Source organism: Triplophysa dalaica, chromosome 10 (assembly GCF_015846415.1).
Source record: "Triplophysa dalaica isolate WHDGS20190420 chromosome 10, ASM1584641v1, whole genome shotgun sequence".
Taxonomy (NCBI): Eukaryota; Metazoa; Chordata; class Actinopteri; order Cypriniformes; family Nemacheilidae; genus Triplophysa; species Triplophysa dalaica.
The window spans coordinates 3,110,391-3,124,794 of NC_079551.1; the positions used below are offsets into that span (position 1 = coordinate 3,110,391).

The following is a 14,404-nucleotide window of genomic DNA, read 5'->3' on the forward strand; positions in this document are numbered from 1 at the left end:
CTTGTGGCAAAAAACATGTTATTTTTAAAAGATGCTCTTTATTGACGCACATCGAAACATCATGACTATACAGCCGACATTTTGACTCGAAGAGAAGTGAATTGATATGAAGATCATTGAAATAAAGTATAAAGCAGCAGTAGAGCGCCATCTGGTGTTCACAGCTCATATTCAAAGTTCAAAAAACTTTTTTTTCACAATTCATGTCATCGTATACTTTTATGAGACACTTTTTCTGTGAAACACAAAAGTGGTTTTGTGTTAATAAAATGGATGTCAACGGGGTTCATTGTTGTTTGATCATCAACATTCTTTAAAAATATCTTCTTTTGTGTTCTGCAGAAGAAAGAAACTCATAAAGGATTGAACTGATAAGATGAATAAAGAACTATAGATTTTTGTTTTAGTGATCAACTATCCTATTTAATTACTCAAAGTACAATGAGTTATCTAATTTAAAGGAGTGAGGACACTTTTAGGGATACTTATATTATCAATGTATCAAGGTTATTTTAGTTGACTAAAATTACAACTTTAAAAACACTTCTGTTTTTTTAAAACAAATAAAATAGAGATATATTAATTATTGAAAAAAACTATACTAAACCCAAAATGTAAATGTCGCCTCAGAAATAAACAGAAATAATGAACTAAAGTACTTAAAAATAAATAACTGAATAAGTGACAAGCACTAAAATTATAATAATAAACAAAAATAAAAAATATTTAATCTTATACAGCAATATGAAAATGACAAAAGCATATATCAAAACCACTAAAACTTTAACTAAAATTGACATTAAAACTAAAAACCAAAACTTAAATAACTCTACAATGTATTTAACAAGATATTCAGTCTTAAATTATATAAATACATGCGATTTCTACACCCTGTAAGCTTTTAGTAACATATAAAATCTGATATATTTACATCAGAGGTTAAACAGAAAACAAAATGTTTGTATAGATACGTTAAATGTTGTGTGTTAGTTGAATTTCTTTTCATTTAATTTGAAAGTCTCAATATTTATTGCAAATCAAAGATAGATACTGTTTATATATTTACTCTGTTTAGTTAGTTCTTTCCACATACAGCTTGATCTCATAATGTATTTTTAAGTTCAAAATAAAATATAGTTCTTCATTGTTCATGTAAGACTCTTGATGCTGATGTGTTTTAATTCATGTTATCTCTCCTGCTGACCACATATATTCAACAAAGTCACGTTATCAGTATATATCCACTGAATCTCTCCTGTCTGCAAAAAAACACAGATGACAAAATCAAAAGATGACTACATTGACATGTTTTTGTGGGAGCACATGCAAGACCAGAAGTAAGATGAATATATATGGTAGCCAACCTTCCATCCATTCATCCCACATGAACCCATTCTGTTATCATCCTGTGTATGTTTTCCTTTATTTATATATCTATTTCATGCTTCACACCGTTCATATTTACCTTTATTTAAAAATAAAGTAATCCTTGGATTTCACAGGGTACCTTCTGTACACTAAAACCTGGGTTTATTTCTTTGATCAATATCATTGGTTGAGGGCAGAAATATTTAGGTTTGTTGAGCACTACAATGAGAGATTGATCTCCACAAAAGCTGTTTTATAATTCAGTGTGCTAACCCATTTTCAAAATATTATGTGTGACATGTGTGTTTCAATTGAAAGCAGGTTTAAATATATGAAGAGCCTTAAAGTAATTCATAGAGAAGACCTCTTCATCTGCTGTGTGTTAAATAACCTTCATGTGTATTATGAAGAGAAATCAGATGTTAGATGATTATGACACTGAATGAATTGAGTTACTCACCTGTGACTGTCAGTCTGTATCTCTTGTAGAAAGTTTTTCCATCTTTGATGCTTTTGAGTTCATAAAGTCCAGAGAGATTACTTGTGATGTTTGAGATGGTGAGAGATCCAGTGTTTTTAAGCTTCAGTTTGTTCTTGAATCTCTCATCATCACCATCATATGTGTTCAGTGTTCTTCCCTTGATTTCAGCTATGACTGTATTTTGAGGCACAAACCTCCACTCGATCACATCATCTCTCTGTAGTTCTTTAACAGCAGTATGTGTCATGCCAGACCATAGTTTTGTTAAAGCAGTATGTATAAAGCCAAACCGTAGTATTGTATCATCAGCATGTAGAACGACAGACCGTCCCTCTCTCGCTGACATCAGTTCACCGGTCACAGTGACAAACAGAAACAGAAAAAAGCAGAAATTAGAAGAAATGCAGAAAGAAACTTTCTAACAAAACACTGCTCTAAATGTCACCTGTTCTCATCATTAATATCAGTTCAATCTTACATGGAAAATGATCATATAATAGTTATATTTGGTTATGGTTTGTTTTAGATAAAATTTTGAAAATGTGATTCTGTTTAATGACTTTTTGAGCACCAGTAGAGCACATCTAATCAAATCTGGAGCTATAGAATCACGTCTCGTGTTCAGCATCTACAGTCTTGAAACTCACAAATCAAAATCATCACAAACACAAACTGCACCAAAGTATACACACCCTGAATATGTGAACAAACATATTTTCACATTTAAAGTCAATGGCACAGTAAAGATCATTATATTCCTCTTGTTGTGTCATCTATTAATGATACTCACCTTTATGTCTTCTTGCTATAGGAAACCTGCGGTAATAGAAATACACAGCAGCGACAGAGATAACCAGGAGGAGGACAACACCACATATTACTGACGCCACAACAATATACAATTCTTGTTGTGTAAGGACTGTAAAGAAAATATAAAAACATTAACTGATGAAAACCTTCTAAATATCATTCTGATTCAGTTTCAGGTGAATCATCATAAACATCATGAATAACAAACAATGAAACATAAAAGTGTAGAAATGTTCATCATTATTTATATTTACTTACGAGTTACATTTACATTAAATTTCCTCTGAATGGATCGTCTTCTACTGCTGATCTTTAGTTGATAAAGTCCAGAGTCTTCAGATCTGATGTTTGTGATGATGATAGATCCAGTCTGATTGTTCAGCATCAGTCTGTCTTTGAATCTCCCATAATTGTATGTAGTGAATATATTGTTTGGTTGATATATTTCAGCTATTCGAGTGTCATCAGATACAAACTCCCACAGTATTCGATCACCTCTCTGTACTTCAGTATCAGTGTTTAAAGTGACAGAACTACTCCTCATCACTGACAGTGTCTTCTGTGCACCTGTCAACACCAAACACAAGAGAAAAAAACATCACATCACCAATATTAAATTTACATTTACATTTAAGCATTTGGCAGACGCTTTTATCCAAAGTGACTAACATTGCTTTATCCTATACATTTTACATAGGTATTTGCAATCACCTGGGATCGAACCCACAACCTTGCGTTGTTAACGCAGTGCTCTTACCACTGGAAAGCTGTAGCTCAGTGGCAATATCATTTCATATACTTACTGAGTTAATAATGAATATTTGGTGCTTAATCTAAACAAACTACATGAACAATAGAAAGGTTTATCAGCAAAAAACAGATCAGTCCATTATTAAACATCATGTTTCATTGTGTTATATTGTGTTAGTTTGTTGAGTTATTACTTAACCAAAATTACTTTTAAGCTATTCAGATCGACTGAACAAAATCAGCATGTGCTAACACTGTAAACACAAGAATTACAGTCACATTTACTGCAAATTAAATATACTAGCGAGCAGCAGTTCTGAGAAGTTCTTAAGTTCATTTTTAAGTTCAAGATTATTTTTAGTCTACAGTATTTTATGTGGTAAGTGTGCTAATATCAATGTACGATACGATGTACGCAACTCTATTACATTATTCTATTGTTTTTTTTTAAATGTACTTTTAAATGTTTTTTAAATGTATTACTTTTTCACTTAGTTCCTGTCTAGGTTTGAACTTTTAAACTTGTATTTCACACCTTTCAATCACTTTTTTTATTTGAGTTATACCACCTCAAAGCTGACTTGCAACTATATTAACTTGACCAAGAGCTTTCTTTTAAGATAACATGTTTTATACTTGTTTTTTTCCTGAGTGTACTTTTAAGTGTATTTCGGAGAAGTTTATAAAAATAACAATACTTATTTTATTTCATTCTTTACGTAAAAAGTATAATACAAACAGCACACTGAACTTCTTTTTTTAAGGGTAAGATGCAGTGGAGGAAAAAGCTAACAAACAAAATAATGGTAGACTTCAAATTTGCTATTAGAAAAGGTCAACCAATAATAAATCCTGCAAACAAAGCAGGTCGACAGCTTCACTGGGACATCAGATCAGTGAGTGGAAGAACACAATAGTCACAGTGACAAAACCATGAAACGTCTCCATTCTTCAACATCTCCAGTGAAAGAGCTCATGGTACCAACATGAACCACCGACAAAGTGCAAAGATTCACTGGAGTAGTATATGACGAACACACACACACACACACACAATCTATGTGAATGTTTATTACTCAGACTTGATCTCTTAATCCGAGTGTTTAAAGACAACAGTCACCAAACTCATCTTTATGATATTAAAGGACTTGCTGTACTCACCGCTGACAGTAACTGTGAATATCTGCTGTATGGTGTGTGTTCTGCTAATGCTGTCGATATTTACTTCATAAAGTCCAGAGTGATCAGATCTGATTCTCCTGATGGTGAGATCTCCAGTCTGAAGGTCTAAATGAAGTTTGTTTTTGAATCTCTCGTCATCAGGTATAGAGAAGATTCTAGACTTTTTGTCGATTACAGCTAGAGGAGAGTCTCCATGTTGAAACCTCCAGCGTATCACATCATAATTATCCATATAACCGACATCAGCGTACAGAGTAACAGAATCTCCCTCCTTCACTGATACTGACTTCACTTCACCTGCATCACCAAACACAGCTGAAGAACACAAACAGAGACAGTTCATTCGATTCAGGTCTTTAAAGGGTCTCAGTATGAATGTGGTTGCATTCAGCTCTAAAAGCAAAGTTTGCTATTGGGGAAAATTTTTAAAGGTTAATATAGAGTACAAAATATTTAAGGTAGAAGCGTGTAATGGATAACAAAAGATGTAAACAAAAGCAATAAAATCAACGGAACATAACGCTGACGACATATTTTTACTCTTGACAAGTGACTGTAGCTACAGATGTCATCAGCAGAACATCTTCACTGTATTTTTTGTATACGAGTTAAAAATGCTGTTCATAGAGTAATTATAAAAAGTAAAGCTTGAGATACTCACTAACACTAAACGGCTTTGTTGTTGTTATTCTTCCAGCGACGTCTACTTTTAAAACTCCCATGTGTTCAGTTGTGATGTTTGTGATGGTGAGATCTCCATTCTTATTGTTCAGCTTCAGTCTGTCTCTGAATCTTTTATCTTGAGAATACAGCATCTCATTGCTCTCTTTATCTAATCTAGCTACAAAATCCTGTTTATCTCCAAACCACCACTCGATCATATCTTTACTCTGTATTTCAGTCTCAGTGTGAAGTGTGACAGAATCTCCCTCTATCACTGACACTTCATCTGTGAACCCACCTGAAGAAAACAAACACACACAGTCAGTGAAAAGATAGAACAATAAATGATTATGCTTACTAGTAAATCTGCTGTAAAAAGTTCAAATGACTCAGTTAGCATAGTTAAAAAAAATCAAAGAGAAAAATATAAAATGTGAGACTTGTATTTACCGAAATGAACACAGCTTATACATCTTTAAATGTTTTGAGAACAGTCCAAAGCAATTGCTAGAGTGAACTTACCGTTGATGAGTAAAGAGATGATGAAGAGTAAAGAGAATGTCTTCATGTTGTTGTAGATGTTTGAGTTCATAAAGACGAAAGTAAAGTGTTCAGTGACTTATCGTCTGACTTTTATGTTGGTGAAGATGAACCAGTGAATTGTCAATGGTCGGTTGGTGTAAATCCTTCTTCATTCCTTTTCTCTACTATTGGATGATAGAGTGGTGGCCAACCCACAACTTAGGATGACCAACCCACAATGTATGAGTGTTGTTTTAAAGATTGGTTCACAACTTGGTCGGAACATCATTTCCTGGTTGCTTAATGTGGTGAAGGGAATCGCATCATAATGGCATAAAAACAGTAACTGGAAATGGAATTTTATTTGAAATATTGTTTTCAAATAAATTGTTGAATTTAAAAATGGAATTTTACAAGCATTTAAAAATATGATTTCTCATTAGTAAAAATCAACAATCTTGCACATTTATAAAATGTGTATCAAACACATTTTATACATTGTTCAGGTTTTAAATTGACTTTGTCACATCTTAACTGTATTATCAGAAAATCTGAAAATGTTATTATCAGAGAAAACTCTCTCAAAAAACATTAAATATATAAACCAGGTTTATAAAATTATTATCTTTGGAAATGATTAGGATTTTGTATACTACTCCTATAACAAAAGATCACCACATGTTGCTGTGTAATCTATCATTCAAGCCTTGCCAATTTCATAGTTTTAAATGCAAGATGATGCACAAGAAAACTTGCTTGAGCGAGTGTGGAATGTCAAATTAAAGTAAATACACTCCGTGTCGAACTCAGGGTAACTTTCTTTATTTTTCACACATGTGTACTCTCCTCACTTACATTCTCGCGCTCCCTCTAGAGGCTTACACAGAACACCACATATCTCTCTCTCTTAAGAACAAACATGCTATAGGTACATAGTCTCAGTGCACTTAGTTAACCGTTAAGATACACGTTACTGTTGATTTTTTTTTTTCCTCTTTGCACCCTTTAACTCTCAATACTATGATTAGCAAACAAGCCTTATGAACAAATATTGGTACAGTAATGCCATTTCCGAACACTTGGTATAAACATCACCTACTCAACACAATATTCTCAGAACAGCAAGAACGTGCTTTTCCATATACTATATGGACACATATATATTGTGCTAGTAATGCATGAGCACACTTTACATTACATAATCCTGAGTCCATGCAGGTGCATGCCTGCTTCGAACAGGTCTTGTAACTACTACAGGTTGTTCAGCTCCTACAGGATTAGCATTCCCAGGGTCAAACACTGGCAAATCACTGGGCTCCTCTGCTCTGCACGGAGCAAGTGCAGGTGCCAGGTGGGATGCGTTCCAGCATCGTCCATCTGGCAGCTTATATGTGTATAGTCCTTTCTTACCCACAACCTTCAGGGGTTTTCCAAATTTAAACTGGGTTTTTGGCACAATTCCCGGTTTCTTTACACGGACATACGATCCACACTGAAATGAAACATGTTTTGCATTGCGTTTTCTGTCACTGTACTGTTTAGTTTTTTCCTGTTTCTCTTTCACGTGTGAAGCAAGCTGGTGAGGTGTGATCGACCTGCCTGCAGGTGGCAAGCAAAGACCCGAGACGTTAAGTTTGGTTAACATGGCTCTCCCATGCAAAAGTTCTGTTGGTGTGCACTGTGTTGTGGCATGAGGCGTCGCACGGTATGCCTGCAGAAAGTCTTTGGTGAACTCCTTCCACCCTCGTCCTTCCAGTAAAGCAGTTTGCAAACTATCCTTTAAACTGCGATTGAAACGTTCGACTTCCCCATTTGCTCTTGGGTAATACACAGATGATGTCCTGTGTATGATTCCTCTGTTTTGCAAGAACAATTCGAACTCGTGCGAAGTGAACTGTACTCCATGATCAGAAATCAACTCTTTCGGGTTTCCTTCCCTGCTAAACACTGTAGAAAGGAACCGTGTCACGGCATAGGTGGTAGGATGTGAGACAAATGCTATCTCAGGCCACTTACTGTAATAGTCCACCAGAGTGATCACAAAACGACAATCAGCAGGTGCTGCGTCAAAAGGTCCCATGATGTCTATGGCCACTTTCTCCCAGGCGTCAGTAGGGTAAGGCACAGGTTGGAGTGGTGTGGTATGTATAACAGCTGATTTGTCATGTAACTGACAAGTGACACAAGCTTTGACAGCTGTTTCTACTTGTTTGTCCATGCCAGGCCACCAATAGAGCTCTCTCAGCCTCCTTTTTGTCCTGACAATGCCCTGATGTGTATCATGTGCGAGTGCGATGAGCTTGGGCTGGACACATTCTGGAACCAGTAGGCGTGAGGTTCCACGCACTATGCAACCATCCTGGAGTGAAAGTTCATGCCGCACTTGAAAATACGGCTTTAACGCATTATCCAGTGTCTGTGCACACTTTGGCCATTTTGAGGCGAGCAGTCTGCGTAGCTCAGCTTGGATAGGACAAGAATCACATGCCTCTTTGAACTCAGAGCTGGTTATTGCCGTGAGTGTAGAAGTGAGAGCTACGACTTCCAAATCATGTTCCAGGCTAGGTTCAGTACTAGGGAGTGGTAAACGAGATAAACAGTCTGCAGTCACGTTCTCATGCCCTGGCTTGTACTGAATATCATAGGTAAAAGCCATCAGCCTAGCTGACCATCTTGCTATGCGCATACCTGCTCTGCCTTGACCCTTAGATGACAAAAGGGTGGTCAGCGGGCTGTGATCTGTCCGCAGTGTGAAGTGTCGGCCCCACAAGTAGGTCCTCCATCGCTCTGTGGCCCAAACACATGCTAGTGCCTCTTTTTCTACTGTGGAGTACTTCCGTTCTGCTGCGGTAAGAGTGCGTGAGGCAAAAGCCACTGTTCTCTCCATGTTGTCTGCATGTACCTGGGTAAGAACACCTCCTATTCCATAGTCTGAGGCATCTGTCGTGACTATAGTAGATAGTTCTGGATTGAAAAGCGCAAGGGCAGCACTATTCACAATTAGCCCTTTAACTGTCTCAAAGCTCTCCTGAGCCTCAGGTGACCAAACGAATGGAGTAGAGCCTCGTAAAAGCACACGCAATGGCTCCACCACTGTAGCGTAGTTTGGTATGAATTTAGAATACCATGATGTGAGCCCCAGGAATGAACGAAGACTAACCTCATCAACAGGAGGTGGTGCATCGGACACTGCAGAGATATGGGAAGCATCAGGCTGTAATCCCTTCTCGGACAGGGTGTGACCGAGGAATGACAGTTCTGCTTTTCTGAAGTGACACTTTGTCATGTTCAATTTGAGGCCTGCGTCATTGATTCGCTGCAGCACAGCTTGCAAATTTTCGTCATGTTCCTTGAGTGTTGCTCCTGCGACCATGATGTCATCCAAGTAACAATGAGCTCCAGACTGACCTTTAAGGATTTCAGACATCATCTTCTGGAAGCAGCTTGGGGCTGAGGCCAGTCCATATGGAACCCTTTTGAAACGAAATAATCCATCATGCGTAATAAACGCAGTAAGACTTCGACTGTCCTCATGCAACGTTACCTGGTGATATGCACTTTGGAGGTCTAATGTGGAAAACACTGTTGCTCCACACAGGTTTGCAAACATTTCCTCCATATGCGGAAGAGGAAAACTGTCCACTACCACTGCCTTATTAGGCTCACGCAAGTCGACGCAGAGCCGAATCCCCCCATCTTTTTTCCTAGTGACAACTATTGGGGAGACCCACTCAGATGCATCCACAGGCTCAATTACATCCTGTTGTACGAGCTTCTGTAATTCCTTGGACACCTCATTGCGAATTGAGAAAGGTAACCGCCTCAGTTTCTGCTGCACCGGCTGACTGCCAGGCCGAACCTGGACACGATGTACAAATCCTCTTGCACATCCCAGCCAGTTTTCCGATTTTGCATCCATAGATGAGACAGGATGCGTGCGCTGATCTGTACTGACCTGACCATCACAAAGTTGTAAACACAGTCCAGTAAAGAGGTCTCTGCCCAGCACAGCGGATCCCTTTTGTACAATGTATAAGTCTGTGGTAGTGCAATGACCTCCATATGAGATGCGGGCTTGCAGGCATCCTTTCACTTCAATTGCATCGCCACCAAAGCTAACTAGACTGAGTTTCGGTGGTGAAAGGGGTGCTTGACTGAAAGATCCAGTGTAAATGGACATTGGCAATATGGACACTGCTGATCCCGTGTCCACCATTAACTGAATGTCCCGTGTTTGTCCTGTGCTTACACATATCTGTACTGTACACATTATTTTTCCCCAGTCACGAGCAGAATGTTCAATGTTTAACACAGTCACTTCAGGTACCGTAATTTCACTCACCCGTTTGTTTCCTCGACATATCTTTGCAAAATGTCCTGTTTTGTTACAGTTCCTGCACACTGCATCCTTAGCAGGGCATCCAGGAAAATTAGCTGCGTGCTGCTCAGATCCGCAGCGGTAACAAGTACTTGCACGGGTAAATTTTGGAGGTCCACGTGAGACGTTGACTTTACTTTTGCTCCGTCGGAACCTGTTCTGTTGTTGAACTGCTTGTACTGAGTTGTCGGATGACGCGATCATTGCTTTAGCCTCCGCTGTAGCAGTTTCAATTTGCCGGGCGACAGTCACGGCTTTCTTAAGGTCAAGTGGCACTTCCAGCAGCAGCCGTTCTCTGATGCGAGCTGAATTAGTTTTTTCGACCAGCTGATCGCGTATCATCTCGTCCTCCATCGCGCCGAATTCACAGGTGGCAGACAGTTCACGTAGTGTAGCAACATACTGGTCTGTAGTCTCGCCCACGCGTTGGCTCCGTTGGCGAAAGCGGTAACGTTCAGCAACCACATTAACTTTAGGGGCAAAAAAATCCCGTATAGCACTCAAAGCGGAAGTGTATGTATCGTCTCCCTGATCACTCACGTTCAGGGTGTAGAACAATCTTTGCCCTTCGGTTCCCAGGCAGTGTATCAGAAGAGCGCGCTTCCTAGCATTAGGCAGCTCCTCGCCCACGGCCAGCAAGAAATTGTCGAAAGTTTTGATCCACGCTGTGAATGGAATCGGTGGTTCACCCGGTGTTTGCAGGAACGGGGCAGGTTGGCTCAGACTCAAAGCCATCCTCGTCGCCAATATGTGGAATGTCAAATTAAAGTAAATACACTCCGTGTCGAACTCAGGGTAACTTTCTTTATTTTTCACACATGTGTACTCTCCTCACTTACATTCTCGCGCTCCCTCTAGAGGCTTACACAGAACACCACAGCGAGTGTAAGACATGGCGCAAATATTGAGTTGTCTTTGAAGTCTTGCGTTTAAAAGGACGAATTCACACACAAAGAAGGTCAGTATGGCACCCGGCTCGAGTATACAAACATAGTAGGTTATGTCTTAAGTGAACGGACGAAACAGACGAAAAACAACGCATGTGTACAGTATTAGTGAACTGGAGCAGTTGTATTCCTCTTAAATTCCTGTTAAAAGTCAAGGAAATCCCTCACTGCATGTGACTCAATAGCTTCTGTAACTTCAATTGTGATTCATCTTTATTTAATTTGTACATATGCAAAGTTATGTTTTTTTGAATACTTTAATCCATTTCTATACCTTTATTGTATTTTATTTTCTGCTTTTCTACGTTGTTTTACGGGCCCTTATCACATGACGTCACGCATCTTCCCCTCTGCCACGAAGCAGTGTAGGGTTACTTCCGCTAGCGCCTCAGAATGGACTTTACCAAGTCCCTTGCACAGCTGCCACGAATACGGCTAGATGATGTACACATCTTGCAGACACATTTTCGCTTACGACAAGGTCAAAGCTAGATACAGGATACACATTCTTCGTTGAACAGTATAAAGGATAAGTACTTGAATACGTGTTTTGTCCGTTTTTTTACTATTGTTAAATTCCTGCGCGACGGCAAAACAGAAGTTCTTCTTCTCCTTGTCTGTTGCAAGACGGATGTTATGATACACTGCTTTGCGAAAAGGCGGAAGTTAAGTTACGTCATTGTTTAAAATGGTGCTGTTACTTGTAGGCTGATTATTTGATCTTATTTTTATTTGTCAGTAGTCCCTTTTCCCTGAACGTAGCACAAAACTAACCAAAACCGTGACAAAACCGAACAGTGAGTAATTTAAACCGTTAGACTTAGATAAGAGACACAAAAGTAGATCTAGGCATTAAAGGTAATCTTCAAAAAAATAAATTCTGTAATGTTTAGATTTACCGCCATCTGGTGGTGAAGAGATGAACTGCACTTCCAAACACCTGCTGCTCCAGCGAGTCCTGTCGCTTTATGGCTTCTCAACCAAGAAAAGCCATTTTAAATTGAAACAATTTAAAACAGAACGATGTTAAATAGACTCATAGCCAAGTAGCCTTTACATACACATTCAATTACGTTTTAAGAATCCAAAAATGTAAATTTAATGTATAAAACAATAGTATAACTATTTATTTATTTCACATCATGGGCTGTCTGACGGTAGGTTGTGGGATGATGTTTATTTGTATGTGTACAATTCTCCATCGCTCTGCTATTAATTATTACAATGCTAAATGTTGTCAATAGTTGAGAGAATAATCAATCTGCAGTTACGCAACTGAAACACTAGAGTGTTTAACAGGCTGAAGTTAGTGAGGAAGAACAGGCTTTAAAGGGACAGTTCACCCAAAAAACTAAAATTCTTTCATCGTTTACTCACGGTCAGACTGTTCCAAATCTGTACGATTTTTTTTCTTCTGATGAACAGAGACAATGATATTTGTAAGAATGTCAGTAACCAAACAGATATCATTCCCCATTTCCTGCCATAGTAAAATAAATGCGAAGGGAGTCAACGGGGGATGATATCTGTTTGATTACAAGCATTCTTCCAATTTTCATTTTTGGGTGAACTGTCACTTTATAGGGTCTTTATATTGAATGCTATCATTATCAATGAAGACACACAGAGACTTTGTTGCAGGGATACATTTTATATACATGAATATGAAATCAGAATATTGAATATTTTAGTTGAATTGTTTTTCAATGTTTAAAAAGACTCAAAGTTGTCAAAAATTTCACTTATTTGTAGATCATACAATATTTATTCACTAATGGTCTTTTGGTGTCTTTGATCCATCTTGTTTAACGCTTCTAGATCTGATGTCATACACCAGAACGGCAATAGTAGCCACACCCACCACAGCAGAGGCGACCAATCGGATCAGAGCTTCAAGACCGTAACAGCAGCACACACAGTCTGATGAAGTAAAACACAATAAACAGATCAGTATAAGACCACCAGTGTTTCATCAAAGCAATAATACTAAATATTTAAAGTGAGGTTCAATCTCCAAAGTAAACCGATGCAGTAGAGTTGGGTATCGTTTTCATTTTAGCGATTCCGATTCTGCTTATCGAATCTGGTTCTTATCGATTCTCTGTTTGGATTCCAACATTGTTTTCGAGAGAGAAAAAAATGCAAATAGTAATTCTTAAAGAAAACAGTTTTGACCCTTTTATTCGTACCACATTTAGGCTGTAACCAGTAGGCTGTAACTATTAACTGTGACATTACGTCAAATAATGAAATAAACAACACTTCCATTAAGGAAAAATCAGAAGCAATTACAAACCAAAAGTATGTAAGTACAGAAAAATACAACAAGAAAATTTATAACATGCAGTTGCTAGACCTCCCATTATCTAAACAATTATTTGTGAATAATATACTGAATTAATTCAATTTTAAAAAGTGATTGAATTTAATAATTAAAATTAAAATCAAATAGAACATGTTATCCTATAGATATCCGAATGTATTTAACTTTTATCACTACTAAAAAAAATAAAGTAACTTAAACAAAACTGATTCTCTTTTCTTCTCTATCTGTAATTTGTACCTGAGTGTGAATTTTGCTTATATTAGCTGTATATGGTGCGTTGTAGAAGGAGGACTCTGGGCTGGGAGACTTAAACACGATGCATTCATTCAGATTAATGCCGTGTTTCATCATATAAGAGGTACTTCTTCCCTTGCATGAAATATCATCATTTTTTTCACAGAGCTTAACCAAATAATTTAAACAATGGCAGACAGATACAACTGTAAAATGCACACCGCCGTTCCCGAGTTACTGAACAAGTCAGGAATCCATAAACAGAACCGAAATGCACCTGTCGAATCCCCGGTTCTTTGAAATTTGGAATCGATTCTTAAATGGAAACGGTTCCCGATACCCAACCTTATATGCAGCTTTTGTAAAGTTCAACCAAAAACTCAGTTCTCGTGACTAGGTTATCTAATGGGTGTGTTTGTCCCTTTTTGACCAAACACTTAATTGAAAGTAACCCAGCATTTTTATTGTGAAATAGAGAAAATGTACTCGCCATAGATAGTAACGCTGAATGTGTATGAGGTCTTCTGTTTGCCACTGATGGTCATTTGATAAAGTCCAGAGTGTTGAGTTGTGATGTTTATGATGGTGAGAGATCCAGTCTGATCATCCACCTGCAGTCTGTCTCTGAACATCTTATCATAAATATCATCATATATTGACGTCTTATTGGTTGTGATTTTAGCTATGACAGTCCCCTGAGGTCCAAACTTCCACTGTATCAGTGTATCGTTCTGTATGTGAGT

The 14,404-nt window shown here is 37.9% G+C and overlaps 1 protein-coding gene across 1 annotated transcript; it reads right to left on the bottom strand.

Moving 5' to 3' along the window:
- Positions 1 to 883: 883 nt before the first annotated feature.
- On the bottom strand, positions 884 to 6,053 carry LOC130429559 (uncharacterized). The gene is made up of 7 exons (XM_056758199.1): positions 5,777 to 6,053; positions 5,253 to 5,552; positions 4,571 to 4,906; positions 2,918 to 3,226; positions 2,640 to 2,768; positions 1,829 to 2,188; positions 884 to 1,259 (listed from the first exon to the last, which is right to left on the bottom strand). The coding sequence occupies exons 1-7, from the start codon at positions 5,844 to 5,846 to the stop codon at positions 1,231 to 1,233; spliced, it is 1,533 nt and encodes a 510-aa protein (XP_056614177.1). The 5' UTR covers positions 5,847 to 6,053; the 3' UTR covers positions 884 to 1,230.
- Positions 6,054 to 14,404: the final 8,351 nt, after the last annotated feature.

Coding starts and splice junctions, on each gene's coding strand:
- LOC130429559 (XM_056758199.1), bottom strand. CDS start 5,846: ATGAACTCAAACATCTACAACAACATGAAGACATTCTCTTTACTCTTC. Junction 5,553..5,776: donor CATCTCTTTACTCATCAACG/GTAAGTTCACTC, acceptor TGTTTTCTTCAG/GTGGGTTCACAGATGAAGTG. Junction 3,227..4,570: donor ATTCACAGTTACTGTCAGCG/GTGAGTACAGCA, acceptor TGGTGTTGACAG/GTGCACAGAAGACACTGTCA.